Consider the following 26,497-nt stretch of genomic DNA (forward strand, 5'->3'; position numbering starts at 1 on the left):
GAATGGATAAACAAAATGTGATATATATATATATAGATATAGATAGATATATGTATAAAATGGATTATTCAGCCATAAATGAAGTTCTAACAAATGCTACTGTTGAGAAATGTAGAAAATATTATCCTAAGTAAAATAAGCCTGGTACAAAACACACATATTGTATGATTTCATTTACATGCAGTATCTAGAATAGGCAAATTTATACAAACAGAAAGTAGATTAGAAGTCAGCAGGGGCTGGGTGGGGGGAAGGAGTAGGAAGTTATTCCTTAATGGGTTCAGAGTTTTTGTTTGGGGGATGAACAAATGTTGGAGGCAGTGGTGATGGCTGCACAACGTGAATATAATAATGTCACTGAGCAGTACTCTTAAAAATGGTTAAAACAGCAATTTGTATTTTATATATAGATATAGATATATGTATTCTTTTTTAATTAATAGACTTTATTTCTTTGAGCAGTTTTAGGTTTATAGAAAAACTGAACAGAAGGCACAGAGTTCCCTTCACCCCCTCTCCCTCCATCTGCCCACAGTGTCCCCCGTTAACGTTCTGCACTGGTGTGGTAATGTTACAATCGATGAACCAATACTGATGCATTACTATTAACTAAAGTCCACAGTTTACATTATATATATATTTTACCACAATAAAGAAAAAAACAAAAAGCAAATGGATGGGGGTGTCTTACAGGGACATAGGAGCCAAGCTGAAAAAGCTCTCAATGGCCAAAGCTGAAACAATTTAAGCCTCAAAGTAAATAACATTGTATACGGTTATAACTCGAAATATAAAATAAGTACACAGGAGTCCACACTGATAAATGACTGAATAAATAGATAAATGGGAGAGAAGAGACAAATCTTCAAGAAGAATTCCAAATAACAAGTACATATATTGCCCCTCCAGGGTGAAGCTTAGACCCCCGCACCCCATAAAGTATGGAAAGGGAAAAACAGTAACTTGACAGTGAAGAGACATGGCAGACACCACTGTGACCAATGATTGAGGTCGGCATTACCTGTGACAAGTCACGTGGACGTGATGAGAAAGGAGCTTTACCTTCGTGGTATTTCCCCCAGCCCATAATCTAGTCCAATCATGAAAAACACATTAAACAAACTCAAACTGAGGAACATTCTACAGACTACCTGATGAGTACCCCTGAAAACTGTCAAGGTCATGAAAAACAAGTGGAGTCTGAGAAATGGTCACAACCAGAGAGCATAAAGGAGACGTGCAGTTAAAGTGCAGTGTGTCCCTGGATGGGACCCTGGGACAGAAAGAGCAAATGAAGGAAAAACAGGTAAAATCCAAGGAGAGTCTGGAGTTTACTTAACAGTGATGTGCCAATGTCCACTGTACACTAAGATGCTAACAACATGGGAAAACTGGGTGAGGGGCACACAGAAGCTCTCTGTACAATCTTTGCAACTTTTCTGTAAATCTAAATTAGTCCAAAATAAAAGTTTACTGAAAAAGAAAAGACATAACAGATGATTGACCTTCTTTATTCCACTAACTACTGTGTAGGTTCAGAGAATCAGAAAACATCTGTTGCAAAGGTGTACTATCCAGTCTTTTAAGGCAGGTCTCTGTTCCTAAATGTAAAGATGTAGTCTGGACTCAGGCTAGGAAGCGGGAATTCTTAGGCCATGGCAAGGATGTAGGGAATACAGACCTACACTAAGACAGACAGACCAGGACCACTGTCTCAAGTCATGTGCTGTGGTCTGACATAGATGTCTCTAACATCATGTCACTTTCGTTCATTTCAATTTCAAAGGTTTCTTCCAAGGAAGGTCTGGAATCTGGAGTTTTCCTTGAGGTTTCCAGTGGTGTAAGCCCCGTTTCTTCTGCAGTCTGTTTTTCTACTTCAAATTCCCTGAAATCCCACGGAGGTGAAATAATGTTTTTTAGTGTCTTCATTGTATGCACATCAAAGTCATAACATTTTAATTTGTCTTTAATGTCTGCTCCTAAAAAGAAACATCATAATTAGAATAAAATATGAAATTCCATCATCTGTCATTTCTATTGTTATGTAATGCTGCCTCCTATTAATTAAACCAAATTGTACTTTTAAGAGCACAAGTATAGGACAGAAGGAAAAAAATGTACCGATCTTTTTCTTTTACTTTCCACCACTTCCAAGGGCGATGCTAGGAAGACTGTGGAAGCACATGCAGGGAGCGCTCCAGGGTGGTGCAAAAGCCCCACTCCCACAGCCCCTGACTACTGATGAAGCCCACAGGCAACTTTTGCTCAACTGTTACAGACAAGAGCTGTCTATGGTATGCTTGCTGGGTACAGTCACCAGTCCTATGCATATAGAAACCATAATTAAAGGAAATCCACTTCCTACATATCAAAACCTTAAGAATAATGTATATTTGAATAGATATGAATACACATTGGTTTCAATCATTTCTGACATAAACAAAATGATACTTTTACATAGTTCAAACTAATAGCTTTCAGTAATAGGTATTTTGACAGATAAGGACATGCAAACCTTCTGAAAATAAAAACAGTAAATAATGAAAGATAAAGCTGGAAATCTCCCAAGACCATTTCCTCTGCAAGGACAGAGAAATGTCTGTCTCACTCATTATGGTACCCCCAGCCCTTACTTAGCTTTCTATGAACTTTGTATTTAAGCCACACAACTCCTCCTTGAACAAATGAGGAAACTGAGGCTCAGACTTGCCCCAGAGTCACAGGGGCTACTACTGAGTGGCAGAGCTGAGGCTACAACCCAGGGTCGTTAAGATGCTGGAGCGCAAGCTTTTTTTTTTAAGTTGAGATGTAACATACAAACAGGTAAGTGTGCTGGATGAATCCTTACATACCTGTACACCCACATAACCGTTGCCAGGCAGAAACACAGACCACTTCCAGTTCCTGAACACCACCTCATGCCCCTTCCTGGTCAATACTCCCAGCTTTCTTTAGCCTAAAATAACCCCTACTCTGACTTCTCTATCACCACCAATTACTTTTGCTTATTACTAATCTTCCTATAAACAGAAGTAATCATAACATACTTTCTTTTTGTCAAAATCTGTGAGATTTGTCCATGTCACCACATGATTCGTTACTCTTTTTAATTGTGGAGTGTTCTACTATACAAATATAACACAATTTACTTCTCCCTTCTTCTACTGGTGGACATCTGGCTCATTTCCAGTTTGGTGTATTATGAATAAAGCTGCCGTGAACAACCTTGTACAACTTGTTTCTGTTGGGACACCTGGGGGTAGCACTGCTGCATCAGGTCAGTGTGGCTGATCACTACCCAAATAATACCAGTACATCTCCAAGCATCTTCATCTTCAACAGTCCCCCCACACACTGACTGTGAGCTTAATTATGTGGCTTGTTGTGATGAACAGAATATGACGGAAGTGATATCGTGCAACTTTCAAGGTCTTGAAGCTTTGATTCTTGTCTTCTAGAAACTTGAGACCACCATGCTACAAAGAAGCCTGGGACAGAGAGAGTCCCAGTCATCCCAGCTGAGGTCCCCCACCCACGAGTAAGGCCATCTTAGACCACCAACCCAGCCAAGCATCTGCCGACCACAGGTGCATAAGTAAACCTAGGTAAAACCAGCAAATGACTCAACTGACTCAAAGAACTGTAAAAATAACACACCGTTGTTGGTCAAAGTTTTGGAATGGCTTATTAGGCAGCAACAGATAATGGATATAATCGGCTTGTTTAACTTTAGTAGATATGTCAACAGTTGTCCAAAGAGGTATTTCCCATTTTATAACCCCCCCCTCCAATAATCAATAATATACAAGACTTCCAATTGCTCCACATCACCACCAACACTAGATACTACCAGGGTTATCTGATGGGTGTTATCTCACGATGGTTTTCATTTCATTTCCCTGAAAAGTAATGATGCTGACCACCTTTACTTGCTTCCTAACTACCTAGATATCCTCTTTAAGAAGCTGCTCGTCAAGTATTTTGCCCGTTTCTGGACCTATTTCTTATTTAACGTTTTCATGCTGACTTGTGGATTTGTGTATTCTTGACCTGGGTTCTCTGACAGGTCTGTGCACCGTGAGTCACCTCCAGCCCACGGCACGCCTTTCACTCTCTTCATTGTGCTTGTGATGAACTGAAGTTCTCAACATTATTGAAGCCCAATCTATCATTTGTTTTTCCTCTTATGATTTTACGTCCTGTTAAAAAAAACTTTGCCTCCCCCAAAGACCAGATCTTAAGATATAACTTCAATGCACCCTCCTAATCTCATAATGTTCGTAACTGAGTGCCCTGTATAGACGTTCCATTCAAATACCCTATTACTAGCCTATCATTAAAAAAACTTTAAAAGAATTACATATCACTGTTATGTGAATGTAAGGCATCTTAATATTCCACTGAAATGTAAACATTAAAATTACGTTATACGCTGCATTATAAAATAACAAGGACAGAGCCCCTTCATTTGTTTATCAGAAAAATGTCTCTAAGATTTCTTTTCCCATTACGCAATTAGATTAACTCTTCTATAACACAGTGCTTTACACATATTCTGTAACAGTATTTTATTCTGTAACAGTAATACAGCAAGGACTTGATCCTCACAGCACTGTTTTAGCAAAATAAATGGAGTTTCTTGATATTAATGTGGTTAAACTTAGAACCTTAGATGAGAATTTGAGAAAACTCAACATAGAGATACAAAATCTAAAAACTGGAATACAATGCTGAAAATAATTATGATCTTACCGATATAAGCTTCAGAATCACCAATGTACATTTCGATGCAATGGCCAAGCATTGTAACAGAAAATGTGTCATCTCGCCTAAGACCAAGGGCCTGCCGAGAGAGATTCAGCATGCCTGTTAAAAGAAAATGTACTTCCTTCTCTTTGGTTTAAAGACATTCCCACAGTGATTCGCTTCAAAATACTCCAGGGAACCCCAAGGAGGAGGGTAAAGGGGTTTGTTTGTGGGGTGGTGGAGGCGCATTACACTATTCTGTTTTCTTATGCTTGAAATCCACACCCCTCCACATAGAGCCCTCTGAGCCTTCTATACTGATTAACCACAGAAGAGAGATAGATTATACAATATGAACATACACATATTTGAAAGAGCACATAAGACTAGAGAAGTTGCTTAATACACACTGCTGACTTCATCAGTATTCTGGTTACCATGGTGGCACCTTCAGGACTTCATTTAGCCTGAAAATCTCCAATTGACCCTAGGAAATCAGCTATGAACCTATATCTCATGAATTTATTTTTGAAATATTACATTTCCTCATATTTTATCTCCTTCTCCAAATGTGATTCCCACATTTTCTGAAATTCCAACATTTCTGAACCTGGATGTCTTACAACTGCTGGCTTCTTACTAGTACTGCCAGCCAAGCACAGCTGTGACTCACTGTCCCTCCTGTGAAGTGTGGGCTTGGTGGCTGTGTTGGTGGCACAGACTAGACAACAAACCATATGAGGAACATTCAAAGAAGACACGTGCACTGTAGCTGTTGTCTAAAAACCTTCTGTCGGCACTTAGTAGACTGAGAGGTTTTGAGAGAGATTTACAAAGCAGTTGTCTGTGGCTAGGAGGAAACCCAGGGTCAAGAACAGCGTGTGTGCTGCATTAGGAAAGGACTTTGGGAAAACAAGGATATGGACCACCTGGGCAGAATATCGTTAACCATTTATTTCATTTATTTTCTTTTTTATGTATGTACTAGAATGATCCCTAATAAAAGTCTATGTCTAAATAAGCAATAGGAAAAAATCATGTTAAAGTTTAATTGGCAGCATTTTGTTTCTTTATCTTCCTTATTAATGGCGTCCTAGGTTTGATGAAAGACGGTGTATGGATTAAGGAAAAATTCTTTCCTTGTGATGAATGCACAGATTGTTTTGTTCATCCACTAAAGTGATCTAAGGGAATTAATTATACGAGTCACAATTAGGAAGACTGGAAGTTTCCAAAGGGCTCTCACTGTGAACTGGTGTTTCTGAACCCCTGCCTAGACGGGAACACCTAGGCTACACTAGCTGACAGTGTCCCTGGCACTTGTGAGCAGCACTGTTCGCTCAGGACAGATCTCATTTGTTTCAGTTTGAGCAACACTGCACAATGAGCACGTTTTTCTCTGCAAAGGAAAGAATAACACACAAAGTTGCCTAAAGAATTTTAAAACAGTAAACAAACAAACATTGCCTGCAAAAGATCTTTTAAAAAAAAGTAGTGAACGTTAACCGGATTCAAAGTTAGGTACAAATAAAAAACATACTGTGTGGAAATAGTCCACAGCATTTTCGAAGTTGCCCATCAGACTATGGATATATCCTATGGCAGAATAGGTAGATGCATTCTGAGGAATCAACACCAGCGCCTGGCGGTGGTAATCCAATGCCTCACCATACTTTCTGCGAGAGAAAACCAGGCGGGGTGGGGGAGGGCAGAAGGGGAGAGAGAGAGAGAGAGAGAACAATTATTGGGTACAGTACAGCACTACACTCCTCAGTCTAGGAAGAGCAGTCATCTACATGAACACATAAGAAACACTTTTCTCTATTAGAAATGAAGTCTACACTGGTAACTTTCCTCCATTCTCACTTTCGTGTACCTCAACACCTCCTTACAATGAATTTTCCTGGCATGCTCCCTGAGCCAGCCGAGGGCTCTCCTGCATGAATACCTGCTGTCCACCCGGAGGTCTGCTGGAATGTCCTTATCACACACTGCCCCTTCATGTGGCAGTAAACCTCACACACTGAGGTGGTTAAAGGCAGCCAAGGACTTTTGCTTTAAAGTCCAAAAGATTTACTTAGAATGGTGTTCGCCAAAGTTCTCTGGAATACCTGCCCTGTAAAATCTTTTGTATAAAAAAAAAAAAAAGGTTGTATGCTCAACTGAAGTTTGGGAAATGCTGCAGCTCATAATGCATAAAAGATTCCAAGAAACCCTGCAATAGAAAACCTTGTTAAATTTTGAGTAACCTAGAATTTCCCAGACTTATTTCACTAAAGAAATCCACTTTTCAACTTTCATCTGTTAGACTATGGATATGATTTTAATTAGATACTACTGTCCTAATCCTTCTAAATTAATTTGAACACTAAAAACTTTTTAGTGTAAAAAAACCAGCTACTAATTCTCAATGTTTCTAAAATAAAATTGTACCAACAGAGATAAATAATAAAAACAGCTGATTTTGATGCTTTTTATATCTGAGCAGCCAAGTACAAGAAAGCTGGAGGATCTCATGAGATAAAAATATGAAAAAGGCTATTAAAAATTAAGTAAACTTTTAGTCACAAAGTATATTTCTGAAAATGCTCTACTTCACTTACTTAAGTTTTCTGCAGACATGCCCCAAGTTGTTCAACAAAGGTTCCCATTTGTCAACTGTTACCTAAAACACAGCAACATCAAGCCCACGAGTTACATATGTCACAATTCAGCCTGAGCTGAATTACTGCATTACTGCATGTCTCTGCAAGCTGAACTCTCTCCTGGTGTATGCCTCCACCATAGCACTAGGCAAAGGCATCTGCTGGTTTATCCACTTTTCTTTACCACCAGAGACTCCCTGAAGACTATTGATATCAGCACAATTTTATCAAAGAGCCCATCCACGCTGAAGCAGTTCAAATTGTATACCTGCAGCCCCGAGCTTTCTGAAACACCAGATCTTTATATCTATCTTCCTACTAAATATTTTTACTTAGAAATGTTACAAACACTTTAAATTCAATGTGCCACACACCAAATTCATTGCTCCTGTCATCCCAGCTCCCTGACCTCACTCAAGAACCCTGTCAGTCCATGAGTGACACCCATGTCATCCCTGACCCTTCCGAGAATCACCAGGGTATGTTCATTCTACCTCCTGGGCATAACTCCAACCCATTTAATCTTTACCTTCCCCATTAACAAAAGACTTGTCTAGGCTCCAGTCATGCAAGTCTGACTATGTTGTCCCCTCCTAAACTCCATTGGCTTTCCTATCTTCCTCAGGATAAGGTGTAAAATCTGTAACATCATTTTCAAGGCCTTAATGACCCACACGTAACCCTCCTGTCCTATTTCTTGACATTCTCTGTGAACTCAAAATCCAAACCATACTGAGTTAGCTCAAATCTTGCACACACCATTCTCTACACCTGACATACCCTTCTCCCTCGTTTCTGCCTGGCTAATATCTAATCACCTTCAAGACTGCGGTGTATGATGTTATAACCAAAAGTGTCCCTGACCACCCTTGTGTCTGGGTGTAGTGCCCTTCTATGCGGACACCTGTATTTCTTCAGTGCCCTGTATTATCACTGCCAGTTTACTTCTTTGCTTTTCCCAATAAATGTGGGGCAGGAATTATCAAACTAGTTCTCTGCTACGTCCCAGTGCTTAGCTCAGAGCCTAGGACATGGTCAACACTCATTAAATACGTGTCAACTAAATGAACAAACAGACCCGAGCCAAGTGCTCTAACTCTGTTGAGATTGTCTCTAGGAGGCACAGCCCAAGTGAATGAAAAACAGGCCCTTTAATGATTCCTAGCCATGACTGCTTTACCTTGACTACTCTGACATTTGCTGCAGTTTATAACTAAGTCAAACAGTATTACCCCCTCTTCATAAAACTTTTTAATGGGCATTTTGATATTTCAATTGTATTGTGCTTTCATACTTAAAAACATTACTTTAAATTTCTGTAAGACTCCATAGTGCCGCTGAATCATCAAAGAAGATAGTTTCAACTTTACATGTGGCTTACAAGAGTGCTTCTCAAACTTTTCTGAGCACAAGAATAACCCGGGGATCTTGCTAGGACTGCAGATTTTGATTCAGTAGATCTGAGATTCTGCACTCTAACAAGCTTCCAGGCGATGCTGATGCTGCTGGGCCTGTCTGAGAAGCGAGGCACTCAATTCTTTGAAAACTGGCAAGGTGTAAGTGGCAACCCTACATTAACAAAAACACTCGGATTATCCAGAACTATCCGAGACTCAGCTGAGGAAGAACCTGCTTCATATATATGCATGTCTAAACACATAAAGACACAGTGTTTGTAAGTTCAGATGACAAATATTAACAGACTGGGCAGACTGCCACCTGCCAGGGAGACCTGTGGCGCTGTGTCTGTCATAGTAGAGAGGAGCCAACAGCGAAGGAAGGAGGGAACTGTAGGCAAATGTGCACAGAAAGAAGTGAAAATCAGAACAGAAAAAAACAAGATAAGTAGGAATAAAAATAATTGGGAATCAGAAGTGTAGCAAACTGCAAATCCCTCACCTACAGAAGTTTATATCTAAAATTGTCACTATTGTTAAATACCAATGTACACACATCCTTGCTAGTTGGGAAGTTAATTCATGAGCACCAATTCATGGGGAACATCTTTCATATGACAGAACCTAGTCAAATATTTCAAACACTGAGGTCTAAATATATACTCAGCACACGGTAAGAAATGGCGATGAAAGGTCTGAGCTGATCATCACCTGTCACCACCCTATCCCCACAGAAGTGGGGTCTGCTGCTTTGCTGTATTTACCCTTCAGTCACAGACAAGAGTCTCTGAAGTTCTAGAAGAGGAGGAGTATTAAGTTAGATGCTACAGAGCCCACCAGTTTCCACTAACCATCAGATATTACTGGTTCCAAATGATCATCTAATCTATCTGATTATTCCCACACTTCAAAAGCCCTCTTAAAAAACAAAGACTCAACACTGCCCTCTTAATTAGAAACATTCACTTTTTGCCAGTTAACTGCCTGACAATTCCAATATTAACAATTCATTTGTTATGATAAATATTATGTTGTTATCTTCTAGGCCAGAGAGACTGTTTATATTATTTTCCTCATTCAACAGTAAATATACTCAGGGGTGTGTATGTCTGTATTTACAGATATTACATAGAATACCTCATTCCCAATTGCTTTAATTTTTTCCAAAGCATCGAGAAACCATTTTTCTGCTGTTTTCCATCTAAAACAGAGGGAAAAAAGGTTGAAGGTTATTTAAAATTATCAAGTATATATATTTTAAGAAAAATTTGACTATCTCTAGCAGTACTAAAATGAAATGAGACTGCTGGAAATAAGTGATTAAAATTAAAATTCAAAATTGGATAAATGACGAATTTTATGGCACTAACATCCTAGTTCAAAATTTTGGGAGATACAGTCGATAAAGTTGCTGTAAACGCTGATTTAGCAAATACTGAACTGCTTCCACAGGAAATAGTCAGGCTCCTGCAAACCTCTGGTCAATTTTCATCAAGTGATCAATACATAACCTTGTTTTATGTGTGTTTCTGTTTAAAGACACCTTATTTGATATACAGCATGGATTCATTAACGCTGAACTCATGGCCAACAGTGCTGTAACTCATGCCTCTAATAGATGTATTTCCTAATAAGGAACATATCTAGTACACATCACAGTTTCCTGTGCTTGGGAACATGAAAGCGCACTTCAGCAGTAAGCTTGGGGATTATTTTAAACAGTGAAGTCACCACAAAAAGCACAAAACTGAAAAATGTGGCACTAAATGGACCACAGAAAGGACACTATTTACAGTATGACCTGAACCAAGGAGAGTATCACCTTGTTTGGCCTCAGTGAGAATGTGTGCATCGGGGGACTCAGACTCCTCCCTGCCCTGCACACGTCTGCGAATGAACACCCCGAGGAGCTGACTCGGGGTCACAAATACAAATCAGTGAGCAGGCAAATGTGCAAACACTGCGGACGGGCTGTGTCACACTAAATCATTACTGTGTATTTTCAGAAGCTTCAAATTTTCCTCCTTCATAAATTCCCAGATGACCTGAATTTTAAAACATGCACATGCCACAAACAACACTGAAGTGGTACTAATTTACTGTTTTTAAATTTATGTATAATCTAATGCAAAGGACCACAGATATTTTTCTCTTTAAGTGTGACACCAAATCCCTTATTCTATAAACACAAAGCCTCAACTGACCAAAAAACTCAGAGACCGGATCATTCTAATTAGTTTAATTTTCTGATTTACTAGTAACAGAAAACATTTTTGTTTCAAAAACTGTGAAAAATCTTTCTCCAGTGTATGAATCCAGCTCCTCATGAACAGAGTAGCAACTCTACGGTAGCTCCAGGGCCACGATGGGGTATCAGTGATCTCTCCGTAAAAGATACTGGTTTAGTATTTTTAATGAAATCTGAGATGAGTTTCTCTTTTGTTTTCCTTTTCAACTGTTTACCTCCTTCTCCTAAAAAGAACATTCAAAACTAAAAATCTACTGAAGAGTCACTCTGGTCAGTTATGCTCCAGTGATTGAGCTTTGACTCTATCTACAAAGAAAGGGAAGGGCTTGTGGCCTTTCAGTACTTACTCTCCGTTCTGAAATGCAACCACGCCGACCTCGTGCATAACAAAAGGGTCTTCTGGGGCAATGCTGAGAGCTTGGCCGAAGAATCTTTCAGCCAGTTTTGAGTTATTGGTCAAACCATATTCTAATCCAATATACAGCATTGGCAAATGACACCTAAAAATATTGGACATATTCAACACCAAAAACTTTGTGATTCAATAGAAATTAATTTGTCAACTTCAAATCCTGTCTGCAAAATAATTTAAATGTAGCAAAACCACAGCATTTACTTTTCTCTAACACTCAATTTACTAATACTTAATGAATGCCTAATGGGTTTTTAGATTAATCAGCTGCCACTTATACAAACTATCAGCAACATATTTATCTTTGTTTTCATTATCCCACAGTAAAAAACCAAAAACTCTCCGGAGCAGAAGGGCAGTCCTACGAGGTGCCTGCTTGCCTCCGCCATGCTAATGTCATGCCCCCGCCCTGGACTGTCCTCCTCCTAGTTTATTCAGCACTGTTTATCCCTCCAGATTGTGTTCAAGTTCCACTTCCCTTTAAGAAGTTACCTCTGACTTTTCTGACCTAAATGGCTCTCCCTTTTGTGAATTCCCATTGTAATCAGTTATTATCCGTTCTACATTGAAGAGTTCTGAATTATGTCATGTGTAGTAATTCTATTTCCCCAGCCACTGAGATAGTTTTAGGCACAGTCAGTACTAACTTCCTTTTCATTGAATTTTTATCTGTTTACACTACCAGATTAGTGATTGCATTTCAGCAAATGCAGTAAGATAATCTCTCTTTGAAGAACATCAATGAATATCGATGGACTGGTTGGTATGTACTCTGGTTCTAGAGTAATGACTCAAATTAAGATTCTATCACCTACAGAACCCTTGAAAAGTATTTACCTGGAGGAAGTACTTTTGAAATGGCAGGTTAAGAACCTCCAAGATCTGCTCCTCCATAATAGCAAGAAGAACACTGGCAAAAATTGTCAAAATCAACTTTTTCAGAACTCTGGAAGTTAACCAAGGGCTTACAACAACCTGAGGAGTGCACATTCAAGAAAGACGGCTGAATCTCAGTAAGGCAGCACCTCTGTGGTGCTTCCACTTGCACTCCCCCACCTCCCCTTTCCCAGCCTCACACTAGCAACCGCACAGGCACGGCAGCTATAAAGCCATTAGCCTGGCAGCCACTGCAGGGTGTAGAGTGAGTGTGGAGCTTGTCAAACACACCTCAGAGAACTGTCACTATCCGATCTGTCCAGCAGCTCCTGGCAGCCCCACTCATAGCTCTTTCAGTGAGAAAAGCTCTAGCCCAGGGCATTTGTTGAAAACAATCAGCAGCAATTATTTAGCATCTTAACAAGAGGCTGTTGGGGCAAATAAGAGGCTGGCCAAAAACTTAAAAGGAAATCTGGGGAATAAGATGTCCAAAGGGAGCTTTGAAGAGTTCAGATCCATTCCTGGGGATCCAGAGGCCACACATATGCGTGGGGCTACATGCATGGACAGAAAAGACCCAAGAAGGCCCTCATCTCCCATCTCTGGCTGACCTTGAGGCTCTGTGCAAGAAAGAAGAGAGGGCTGAGGCAGAAAGTTGTCAGCTATCAGACTGATGAAGGCGAGCCCCAGCACAGAGTCCTTCAGCAAAGGGCATACAACAAAGCCACCGAGCTAACTAAGCAGAGGCTTCAGGGGCCTCAGACAGCATAGGATAAAGATGACAGAATGTGGGTCCAGCCAGTCTGACTCCAGACCAGCTCCTTGGACCACCACACTCCACCACTTCTCCACACAGGGACAGAGCTGCTGGTCAGCAGAAGTAGTTCCCACGAAAGAAGCCGGCAAGGTGTAACCAACGGGGAGGCCAAAAAGAGTCATGGGAATAACAGGGATACCCTACTCCCCAAAGCAGCGCACTCTCACACTTACCTCAGTTTGTATCAACGTATATAGGACTGATATAAATCCAGAGCATTGGCAGATGCAGTCCTGCACTACAACTAAGCTACCTCAAACACCATTTGGTAATAGATAAGATATAATAACTTTGCTCAGGAATACTTTAATTCTTCCACAAGCATATGGAAAAGAGCTTCCTCTCTCCTCTCTTCCCTTGGCTTGACCTCCTAGCTCCTTCCTGTACTGGGTGGGATACACACCAGGCAAACTCACAGCACCAACTTCTTTCCCCCACTGCTTCCACAGTTATTTTACAATCATGAGCTACAAGACAACAGGCAAGTAAACTGGTCTAGTTTAGTTGAGAAACCAAATGGCAGTAACAGCAGTAACAGAAATGCTGCTCACAGTACCCTTTCATCAGCTGTGCTGCTGTGAAGTAAGCAGCCATGGCTTGGTCATGCTCACTCTCCACTGCAAAGGAGTGCCCATAGGCTATCCAGGCAGGCCCATAGGTCTTCTCGAGCGTCGTAGCTTTGCTGAAAGACAGTTCACTCAAGTAATATAATACTTCTTCTTAAAGTGTTAAGTTAATTTTCTATAAGCAGATGGCCTCAAAGACTTTAACATTAATTAAATAAATCAGAGTTGTCAACATAGTAGACACTAATATAATATTTGTGCTAATTCATTTGAACTACAACGTTTAATAGTACAAGCAAAATTTTAAGAAATTTTAGAACAGAAGTCCACAACTTTTTAAGTACTATAGCTGAACCCATTAGCATTCTGTAGAGAACTTACAAATATTACTTAATTCGGAAGTTCCACTTTGTAACCCAGTAGATAAATGGCAGCAGAAGCAACAGCAAACCATCCAGTGAGAGCCTTTTTGTGCCAGGCACCATGTCAGATGTGCGAGGTGCATGATCTCATTCTAACAACTTGCAAGATAAATTTGTTTATATTTAAAAGAAAAGCACATCAAGGCTTGAGAGATTAGCTGATATCCTACAAATAGTTGTGAGAGATTCACCCTGGTTACACAGACTGGACCATTTATAAATAGTCTTCAATCAGTGGACCCACTGTAATGGTTAACCCACAACAAGGAATAAAGAGAATAGGAAAATGGTCAGGGGAACTCAGATGTTCAGAATCTTCAGATGTAAATACGGACGTGTGCCCAGGTGTTCCTTGGTTATTGTCTAATGTAATTACACATGTGCACCTAGGTGTCCTGGGTTATGGACTTAAGTATAAAGGACAAGTGGCTTTGATCCACGGCACCCCACACCCCCAGGGGGGCCACATGGAGGCCGCTACTGCTGCTGGAGGCTGTTGCTGCCGGGGTCCCTGAGACCCTCTGCAAGGCCGCCGCCACCACTGGACCTGTAAGCTGCTGCTGCCGTTGCTGAGGACTGAGCTCGTATCCTCTGCCAACAGCTCTCAGGATCTTTCCCAGTTACTTAGTGTGGACCTGTGTGTGAGGGGTCTGGTGACCCGGTCTGTAAAATGGGTTTGAAAGGTCTGAACCCTAGCCCTGACAATACAAATGGAAACTTAGTATAACTAAAATAATGAAACATTATTGGCTAAAGCCAAACTTTAAAGTTATGAACTAAAGTTATGAATTGCCTTACTCAACAACTGGAGTAGTCATGTAGCTTTACAGGGTGATATCCCACTTCCTAACATTTTACTTTCTAAGTTTTCTTTCACCCAAATGTTCCATTTCACGTACAGGCCATCACTGAATTGCCCACTAAATCAAAGCATAGTTCAAAACAACTTTCACAATACCAATCATCTTCCTACTCAAGTTTTTCTAAGATGCTGAACACACAACTAACCAGTTCTTTCTACTTTCTTCCTGGTGCAGGGCCATTTTGTGTCATCTCATCAATTTTCCTAACAATCCTGGGACAGGAGTATTACATCATCCTCACTTTTACAGAAGAAAGAAGAGACAGTAGGAGAAATTAACTTTCCCATGGAATTACAGCTGGTAAATCACAGAACTTGGATTGGAATTTAAGTCTGACTCCAAAGTTTATGCTCTTTCCCTTACAGACCATTTTCTACCTTGTTTGCATAAAGGGAATTAAACGAATTATTAGATTTAAAGTATTTGAGTAATTAATTATATACTAGGCATTTTTCTACACTTGAATAGTACTGGTTAAGGGCATGATTGAGACACATGGCTTCCCTTAATCTAAAACCACGGCAGATCCTTATATGAACCAGTTTGCTCTATATTGTTCTACAGACACATTTAATGACCCCAATCTCATGTAAAGTTTCATTGTAATTTCGCAACTATGAACAAGTCCTAAAAGTAAAATTAATAGTATCTCTATAAATGAAAAACAAAACCTTTCAAACTACATTATCCTCTATTATTTCATATTTATTCTGATTTTCAAATTAAATAAAAAATATATAAGCTCCTGGAGAACAAGGTCTACACCACTGATTTCTTTTATCTCCTCTCATGGCCTCTTATAAAGAGCAAGGTACATAACTGGTGCAGCTGAACTGAATCTGTTGAAGAAAACATTTATTCTTTCACACTGCTTATAAAGTACTTACTAATTACTGCATTAAAGCATGAGCAAGAAATCACTTCCTATAGGTTCACTACAAAGGGAGGAAGAAAATAAATTCATACCTGAGATATCTTCTGGCATGTTCATTTTTATGACCAACCATAAGATAATAACATCCCACTGCAAACCAAGACACCTAAAAAGTTCAAAATTTACCATGATCAAAGGTGACTTTGAATGAGAATCTCTAACTAACAGGATACACAGAGGGTAGACTAGATGTTCCTACGTCACCTACTCTAATTCAAGTGAGAATTCTCTCCAAGATGGCCTATCTACTAAGGTCCTAGATGAGAATAGATGACATGCCGCAGCTCCTTCTCAGGTGCCTTCAATAGAAGTCAAGGCTCCCGAGCACTCCCTATTTCAAAACAAGCCTGCGGGACCTGGCTCCCTGCACCGCGTGTCCACCCTGGTGCAACCTGGGCTCTTCCTTGCTCTCTGACATGGTCTGTTTCTCATCTAGCTGACTTCTCTTGCACTGACTTCACAGTGGGACAGGTGCAGATTCTTGTCTGAGACTTAGACCCTGAATCCTGACTTTTTGTATTTAAAAACACAGTTCCTGATTCAATTTCCCATTCCCAGTTCTCCATTCTAATCCACAGCAGTTTAGAAGACACACTGATTCGATCAGTGTACAATTCAGTAAGTCGTTCTCTATGTGCAATGTGAAAAGCTACTGATTATCAGCATTCCTCATGAAACGGGGCAGTATGACATCATGGTTAGTGTTGAATATTTCTGTACTCTAAATATTTTAAAATAATAAGCATTTATACTTTGTATAACCAGAAAAAGAAAAGGTTTTCATTTTAAGTTATTGCTTCAGTATAATTAAAAAACACCCTCAGGGACTGAAAAAGTCAGTGCTGCTTCTGCTCCAACGCTTTAAAATAAGACATTATTTGCTTAAAATTAAATATAAGCTACTTTCTAAATACTAGTTAAGTATTTTCTTAAAATTCAGGTAAGAGAAAACACTGAGAGAAAAAAAGATATTTATATTACTTACAGGATTACTAGGATATAAATCCACCAGTTTATGAGAGAGATAGAAAAGTTCTATAACAGGAAAAAGGAAAAAATAATACAATTATTCACATCAAATGCAATTTAAGATATGACTTCCCCCATTATAATTCTTCACAATCACAGAAATTCTGTCCTCACAGCAATAATTTAAGGTCTTTCTTTCCTTCTAGATACAAAATCCATTTACCTAACGAAATATAAAAATTCTCCCAGGCAGATACACTCCCCTGTAGGGTCAGACCTGTAGTGAACATTGAGCACTTGCTGAATGACTGGAAAATTGGATGAAGGGCAAAGAGTGGGAAATGTGGGAACAGGACCACCTAACGAGGACCTACACGGTGCTGCAGAGGTTACCACAAAGCTCCTCTCCTGTCTCAGAAACTCACATCTCTTACGCCACAGGCCCATTATGGCCCATCTTAACCATCCACAACCAATTCGGTTGACCAAACTTTCAAATTTATCAAATCAGTGAGAGTATTTCCTCCTGAGAAATATGCAAGTCTAGCATTTTATGATGACACTTCCTACACCCAGACCCAGATTCAGTAGCCTGGAGTGGCCAGAGGTTCTGCATCTCCAACCAGCTTCCAGAAGACGGGGTGTGCCAGTCTGCAGACCACACTCTGAGTAGCAGGGGTTTGTAGCCAGAGCATCTGGATTTTTTTCTTCCTGACAGAGCTCACTATTCAGTTTTAAAATATTTAAGGGCAAGAATAGCCCAAACACAATTATGTTTCTGAAATGTTAAAACATGAAAACACGAATAAAAAATCTGTTCCCTTCCAATTGCTAAACAGCTACTGATTCTTGCTATATTGGTTTCTTATGGGATTTACAAAAAAAAGGAAAAGAGATAGAGAGAGAAAAAAAAGGCAACGGTGACACCCAACACTTCAAAGCTAGCATACAGTAAGGCACAAATTACATCTGAAAAAAGGAAGGAGAAAGTCATAAACTGTTCTGTTCTGGAACACATAATAGACCGCTGGCCACTTTGATAAACATTTCTTCCCCAGTTATTACATTCTTGAGACAAAATTTTCAGAGTTACAGAACTTTGTCTTAAGAATTATTTTAATTAAAAAAAATCTTACCGTTTGCTTTATTCAGCTCCACAAGTGTCCCTATATGTACAGGTAAACAGTTTGCATGGAAAGGATCTTTTTCCATTACTCTGAAAGTCAGAGCAACAAATTACTACCCCAGAAACAATATGAGGACAGCACTCATTATAATTAGCTATGTTTAAATAGTCATCACAGCATTATGTCTGAAACCGTGGGTTATAGTATTTTTTTTTTACTTTCTTCACACCATTATCTTCAACTTGGTTCAGTTAAGGCAATGATGAAGTTATAAATGAAAGGGAAAATTCTGGTTTATTTGGAAGGAATAAAGTAAACATCACATCATTTACTTTAAAGTCAACAGAATTGTAAGTACCTCAATTACTAAAAAGGATCAAAAACTATATGAAATATTAAATAGATTACAAGTATTTGCCAATTAAAATTTTTGTGATTTTAAGGATTTTGCAGAAACCAAAAGACCTACAAAAAACAGTATATATAATTTAGCTAAAGGACAAGTTTGAATTATGTACACTAGAAAACTAGTGTGTAGGAGAGTTGGCATAGTGACTGTGCCAGACTGAGCATGCAGTATCTACAGATTATATTAGTCTCTACTTTAATAAAGAACAAATCTTACAAAAACTATGTGCCAAAACGGTATTTTCAAACTTACAAGTTATCAAGATTAAGAAGAAGGACATGTATATCCCTCCTGAGTTAATGTAATAAATCTACAAATATGCATAAACCTGTGTCTGTAAATTGCGCTTTTAAGACAGCACCCTATTCAGCACTCTGCAAATGCTAAAGGTAACTCAAATTATTATCAACTAGTTTGAGATTACTCAGACAGCATGGCTGTGAATTACTCAGGTAAAATGGACAGAACCTCATGTTCCTGCATGAACATGGATGGATATACATACTTACACGGAAGTGAGCTTGTAGCACATTTTAAAATCACAGTTATAATAATGTCTCTCAGCTAAAGACACTACCACATCCAGATTCTCTTGCAAGCCATCTACAGACTCAGGGATGACCGTTTCACTAGGCTTATTATACTGAAATACAGAGAAATTTAAACATAAAGTCAATGAGCAGTAACAAATCAAAAGGCGGACTCAACTTGTGCTTGGCCCAAGTGGTTAAAACATTTAGTGAAGAACACGTGAGGCTCTAAAAACTTTTTTAACTTGAAGCTTCATCAGCACTCCTCTCAATAAGTTTAATTCTCTTCTCAATTTTATCACAGAATTCCATGGTAGGACATATTCCACAAAGTAGAAGTTCAGGAAGCATAAGAAAAGATCCTCGTTTTTATGTAACATCGTTCCATATATCTTTTAATTCAATATTTTAGTATAAGGAGTGCTTGGAAGGAAGACAGATATTTTTGGAAGCTTTTTTAGGAATCATATATTTTAAATAATGTAACTCTATTCTGACAAATGTGTTAAACTAATAAAACTTATTTAAAAAAAATCTAACTAAAAAGAATAAAGGCTAAATTTAATGCAAGAAATAAGATATTTAAGTAAAGCAAGTGCTAACTTTGTATTTTTACGTACCTTTTTTAATTTGTTCTCAAATAGAAAATGCAGTAATTCCTGTTCTTCAGTACAGAGCTTGCTGAGAGGTAGCGATTCGAGAAGTTCCTTTTCTTAAAAGTGGAGTGAGGAAAAAAAGAATGTCCTCACAATATTTATGGGGGAAGAAAGTCAGCAACTAAAAATATTCTTTTACAGCTCTTGGTCTAAGTAAATCAAACTCGAAAGAGAAAATAACGAGATCAAAATGTACCAGGGAAACTGACAACGTTCCCAGGCCCAGGAGAGAGAGCCACCCAGACTACTAGGAACTACCCACCACAGCACTCCTGACGCTGTGTGGACCGTTCAGTCATGCAGGAATCCTGCACAGTGCAGAGTGTTTAACAGGTTCTCAGGCCTCCACCCATTAGACGCCAGCAGCAACCACTGACCTTCCCTCTGGGTCCCCAAGTTGTGACAACCAAAAAGATCTCCAGACCTTGACAAATGTCCTCCAGGGGGAAGGACAAAATTGCCCTGGGCAAGAACCACTGCACTAGGCTAAAATATCTGTGAATCCCATTAATACAACAATCCCATTTTCTGTTTCTCTTGTTTACCCACTTCATATCACTGCCAACATACTTGGTCAGGGTTTCTCAGTCCCTGTGGTACCTTAGGATCATCTGGGAGCTTTAAACCATCTGATGCCAGAACCCCACCTCTGGAGATTCTGACTGAACTGGTCTGGATTTGGGACCTAGACACTGATGTTTTTATAGCTCCTCAGGGATTCAAAGTGCAGCCTGGTTGAGAATCACAGAATCAGATATTAAAATATAGATTTATACTACCTCAGATCACTTCTCAAAAAGATGACCTCATCAAATCATGATCCCTAAAGATTCCGATAGCAAAGCCACTGCATACTATTGTATTTTCAAATGTGCTTTATATTTGAAGACATTTAAAAAGTTAATTGGTCTATATGTACTTGCACATAGCCTACTCTCGGTTCCATAGATTTTTGAGAAAAAAGTCTTAACTGTGCAAAACAAAAAACACCTGAGTTTCCAAACCTTCTTGTGCTGTCAACATGTGGTGTGACGTTAAAAGATCAAATGCTTCAAAACAGTAGACGTCGAGTTTCAAAGCTTCCTTGTAGCTGTAGGTAGCCAGGGTTCGGTTATCCAGAGCATCATAGATTTTCCCTCGCAGAAGACAAATAGAACTCTTTATCTATTGGAAAAATGTAATAAGTCACATACTAAGTCAATATTTTTAAATCTAATTTTTGATCAAAAATTATATATTATATATTATTAGAATGCTCAGAAGTTTTTATTACATCTAGAAGGATCTGGTTCACCCCATTGTCAAAGCATAGTATAAATGAAAAAAAACATGATCACATGGTGAAGCTTCTCCGTCTAACTTCCCTGGGCGCTAATCACTTTATTCCAACAAATCTTTATAACTATGTCTATGCCACAGCTAATAGGATCATTACTTGTTTTGGCCCAAATAAGAACAACAAACAGCGTGAACATGTGTGTATGAAGTCAAACTTTAAGACAGACAGTTTGATAGGTAGACCCCAATGAAGGGATCTTAGTGAGTATCAAACTGGCTGCACAGTGGTCACAGTGGTCAGGAGCATGACCTGCTGAAGCCAGACAGACATGAGTTCAAATCCCATCTCTGCCACTTACTCACGACTGTTGACAAGTTGTTTAAGCTTTCTTGGCCTCGGTTTCCTTATTTTTAAAAAAGAGAAAATACTATCTAACCTGTAGAACTGTGAGGAATAGAGATGCTACTGTCTCTGTGGTGCTAGCACATAGTAAGGTACTCAACAAAGTGCCACCTCGCCACTACTAGGAACAAGAAGATGTGGAGATCTGACTCACATTCCAGACTCTGAGCCTCAAGAAACACATAACTGAATTTAAAGATGATCCAGAGATAGGCAGCTAAAATCATTAAAGATATGAAGAAGATTCATAAATCACAATTTAAAAACTAATGCCACTATGAGAGAATCTTGGACCCAGGCAGTGTCCTGAGTTGTTAAAAATAAAATAAAATAAAATAAATTTCATAAAATAAACAAAATTGCATTACAAATAAATCACACATTTCTTAGCAGATAAGTTGCTGGATAAGAGGTCCAAAAATAATAATGATAATACCAAGCTCCCTCATAAACGCACTTCTTAGCAGAAAAAATAACGTGCTCCTTAGCACAAAGAAAAAAGAGAACACCTAGAATGTGTAATATTCTTAACTTTTTAAGGTGAAAAGTAGAAAAGTAGAGTAAGCAGGTTCCCTCACAAACATGTTATAAAGAATACCTGGGGAGATGCAGAAGTTGGAGAGTGACAGCTAAGGGGGGACGGGGTTTTTTTCTGAACAATAAAAATGTTCCAAAATTGATTGTGGTGAGGTTTGCAACAGCTCTGTAAATATACTAAAAGCCATCGAGTTGTATACTTTAAATGGGTGAATTGCATAGTATGTGAACTATATCTCGAGTTGCTTTAAAAAAAAGAACAGTCCAGGTTAGTAATCTGACTGTGAACATCACTTATTAAATCACATTTAATACATAAACAATCTCTGCTAGCAAAGAATTTATAACTTCATGGAAATATGAAACATACAAACTGAAACACACAAAACAACATAAGAGACAATATACTGCTAACTAAATAGCAACACCAACCAATTTCTGAAAAGAAACAATCAACCTAAGCTATTCAAGGTTTCTTGGGGTAGATCCAAAACACTGTGGAAACACAGAAAGAAGGGAAAAGACTATTCCACATGTGGGACGTTTTTATGACATCAGACATGAGAAGGAAGATTAAAGGCAAGCACCTGAGGATATAACTACAGCTTCCAACTGATGGCTCAGAAATGTCTCAGAATCTTTTCGGGTTTTCGTTGGAGAATTAAATAAATGGCAACCATAATTGTTTTAACATGGTGATATTCAAGTAAAAGAAGGTAACTTATTTTTGGCATGTAATGTGGTCAATTCTTCCTGATGTTCCTGAAGCATGTTAACAGTATTACTTACTGAGGACGGTGACATTTCCCAGTCATTGGAGGGGTCTTTAAAGCCACTTTCATCCTTTAAGTATTTTTCAAACAATCTTTTGTTGATGGGTTCCTCCATGTCAAGAATATCAAGAGCCTGCTGGTGCTCTTTTGCAGCATACTACATAGAAAACAGAAATGTTATTCATCACCCATGACTTCCAACACTAAATATCCCATATACTTTAGGCTTTAAAAGAGCAATAAATATTATATCCATTACTTTAAAATATGTAAAGTAGAATTTCTGTTATGCATGTCAGTTTTTAGTAAATGAAGAATCAATATTTCACAACAAATAACACTAAAGAACATCTCCTCATGAAATACTTTACTAACCTGCCAAGCTCCATCACTAAGATTCTCACACACACACGAGATACATAACGTTCACATAATCACACTCTCACCAAACAAAAATGAAACTGAGAGCATACTTACATGGCATCTAGCTGCAAGGTAACGACACGATTCATACAACTAGGAAAGAAATTAATCTATCAAAAAAAGTGTTCCAAACAATATGTACCTTCACTTTAAAACTATAGCATAAAATGAAGAAAGCTATCTTCATAATTTCTCCTGTTACTCTTGCAGTAAAAAAAAATCCAGTCTTTTTCATCCATACTCATTATGAACTTGTTTACTAGGCACCAAGGAGTCAAAAGGAGTAAGGACCTGCCTCAGGAGGTGAAGGCACAGCAGGGAAGCTCTATGAAAAAGGGCGTGAAAAGCACCAGCCAGCTACAGAAAGAAACATCTGCAGGGGAGAGGGCAAGTGAGGAGTTCGTCAGGCAGTAGAATGGAGGGTTGGGTTGCATTCCAGGCGCTAAGTGTGAATAACTGTCACACGTCCAAGGAACTGAACGTAGTTCAACATACTAGAGTTTGTGCTACATGTATTGATGGTGGTGGTGGGTTAGGAATAGACCAGAGAGAAATCATAGAGGGACTCAGATGTCTATTAGTGCATCTGATTTTACCCTGTAGGTAATGGGAAATCACTGATGATTTTACGGGTGATATAACCAGATCTGTGTTTTAGGAAGTCCACCCTTGTGATAGTTTGCAAGATGAAGTAGACACAGGGAAAGCGGGAAGGGAGAAAATGTTACTGGAGAAGAGAGAAGAAATTAAAGTCCTGACATATATGAGTGGTGAGGAAATGGAAGGGAATACCCATGGTTTCAGAGTTATTGTGAAAAACGAATATTCAGAACTTAGTAACTAGATGGGAGACGGGGGAGGGAGAGAAAAACAAGGTGACAGATTAGGAATAAGAAGTTTCTCTTCATGTTCAATAAAAAATATTAAATCCTTTTAAATAATTTGGAAAAAATATAACACACACCTAAAATAACTAACTTAATAACTATTCTTATAGCTTTGAAAAACTTTAAATTTCACACAATTATAGTCAGCCCTCTGTACCCATGGGCCCCACATCTGTGGATCTGATCACCTACAGATCGAAAATATTTGGAAAAAAAATTTTCCACAAACTTCCAAAAGGCAAAACTTGAATTTACTGCATGCCAAGCACTACACTGGATCCACACAAATGAAGTGATATATAGGCACTGTGTTTGGTTTTATAAGTTATCTAGACATGATTTAAAATATACAAGGATGTGCATAGCTCATATGCAAATACTATGCCATTTTATATAAGGGACTTGAACATCTGCAAATTTTTGTATCCAAGGAGGCGGGTCCTGGACCCAATCCTCCATAAATACTTACTTTGTCCAGTTTTCGTGACCGAAGCGCATGGGCTGCTCTGTGATACTGTGCTGTCAGGTAAAGACACTGAGCCAACCAATAAATGTCCTGGGGTTCCTCTGGAGGGAGAAGTTATATAAATGGTCAGAGGTGCAAGGTGAAATAGAAAGATTTTTAAAGATTAATGGGGGGGAAAAAAACCAAAAGCAAGCATTTGTCACTTACCATGAGACAGTGAAGCTACTTTATCTGCCCAAAATAGAGCACTTTGATACTGTTGCTGTATACAAAAAGAAAAAAGTGGCAACTGCCCTGTTATTTCCATAGTTTTAAATAGTTATCTAATTAGAATGCTATAAAATAAATCAATATCTCAATACAATAATTTTTTACACGTAGTATGGGATCTATCAATCATATGTCTAGCTTATATCACAGTGAGCGTTTTAGTTCAATGCTACAATAAAAAACATTATTTATAAGATCTTTGTATATACAGTTCATGAAGGTAGTTTTTCAAAAACTCATACACTTCAACTATCAAAAACAGTAGATAACTTAATTACTTTGCAATACCTAGTCATAAGCTCTTCTTGTGCTGATATTTATATAATGACACTTTTAGTGAGCTGTTAATGAATCTCAAAGAGGAATTTAGTAGATAGACCATATACTCAAATAACTTATGTAATACAGTTGTAATTCTAATAACACTCAAAATTTAAAAACATACATACATAACTAAGCCACTCTGACCATGGAGAAAAAGTCACCTTCTCTAGGCAACTCTAACAAAAATGAAGAGGCTGACAATGGAAAGCCACTCACATATGTACCATGGCTAACTTTAGTCCCTGTTCTGGTTCTGTCTTTCCCCAATCTTTGCCTAAGTTACCTTGCACGCTGCCAGTCAGGTGGGCAGAAGACATGCTTATGGCATGGTTACAAATCTGCTCAATATAGGTGTCCCCAGAGTGGAAACCAGGCCTGTCTTCTTCCTGACTACATCCCAGTGTCAAAGAAAAGGTGATCAGAAAATATTTACTGAATTCAGCTGATTTATTATAAACAAAAACACAGCCCCCAATGTACTGCAAACATCTGGCCACATCATTTAGCATCCAGTTTCAAATGTTTTGCCCTGAACAAGGTTTTCGCCTCCCTTTTTCGTTTCCGATTTACTGGGAGAGCAAGCATTTTAACAAGAACAGACAGCACGGATAAAACTGATGCTGCTGATTCTAGAGACACTTCTATCCACTTAAGGGCAGTGCAGGGAATGCAGATGTAGTTAGTAAGAATTTTTAAAACACTGACTTGAGATAACAGGCTTGTATATATCTTTATTCACTTAAGTTCAACCAAATAAGAATTACAACTAACCCTCTCAAAAATGCTCTGCACTAGTCCCGCCTCACCTGCGGCCTCGTCAGCTACTCGCTGAACGAAAACAGGTGAGCACACTTCGCAGTACAATAAGATACTTTGAGAAAGACCATATTCACGTAACTCTTACTACGGTATGCTGTTATAATTGTTCTATTTTATCATCAGTGTGGTTAAAACCTTACTGTGCCTAATTCACACACGACACTTCATCACAGTAATGTACCTAGAGGAAAAAGCACAGTGCACACATCAGCCTCGGTACCGTCCCCGGCTTCAGGCGTGCACCGGGGCCTGCGACGAGGGGGGACACTGGCTCAGCTACCGCCTAACCCTGCGGCTCTCCTCCTCAGACCCCCCTTCCGCTTCCGTCCAGCACGCGGTGTCTGCTGCGCGCCCACTCCGGGCCAGGCGCTCGGCCGGCCGCAGGGCGGGACCTCACGGGGCGGCCTCCAGGCCCCGGCTCCGCATCCTCGGCGCGCACAGGCGGCTCGGCAGGAGGACAGGGCCTGCCCCACACAAGGCCAGGCCGGTCCCCTCCTTCCCCGCGAGAGCCCCTCTGGCAGTCACCCCAGGCCCCAGGCCCCGGCTCCCGGGTCGGGCCGCCCACCTGGTCGAGGTACTGCCGGACGCGCTTCCGCAGCCGCTCCAGGTTCATGGCTGCGCGGGCCCGGGCGCGGGGGCCGGCCGAGCGCCTCCCGCCTCCGCCCTCCGCCGCCCGGCGCGCGCCTGGTCCCGCTGCCCG

The 26,497-nt window shown here is 39.5% G+C and overlaps 1 protein-coding gene across 1 annotated transcript; it reads right to left on the reverse strand.

Annotated features, from left to right (window-relative positions):
* Positions 1–425: 425 nt before the first annotated feature.
* On the reverse strand, positions 426–26,497 carry CDC16 (cell division cycle 16). The gene is made up of 18 exons (XM_063102283.1): positions 26,363–26,497; positions 24,592–24,646; positions 24,388–24,485; positions 23,086–23,124; positions 22,625–22,765; positions 20,622–20,781; positions 19,582–19,673; positions 18,941–19,074; positions 18,032–18,111; positions 16,912–16,961; positions 15,959–16,032; positions 13,698–13,823; positions 11,384–11,536; positions 9,926–9,989; positions 7,350–7,411; positions 6,287–6,422; positions 4,753–4,843; positions 426–1,979 (listed from the first exon to the last, which is right to left on the reverse strand). Exons 1-18 carry the CDS (start codon positions 26,408–26,410, stop codon positions 1,720–1,722), a joined length of 1,863 nt encoding a protein of 620 aa, XP_062958353.1. The 5' UTR covers positions 26,411–26,497; the 3' UTR covers positions 426–1,719.

This window comes from Cynocephalus volans, chromosome 7 (genome assembly GCF_027409185.1).
Source record: "Cynocephalus volans isolate mCynVol1 chromosome 7, mCynVol1.pri, whole genome shotgun sequence".
Classification (NCBI taxonomy): Eukaryota; Metazoa; Chordata; class Mammalia; order Dermoptera; family Cynocephalidae; genus Cynocephalus; species Cynocephalus volans.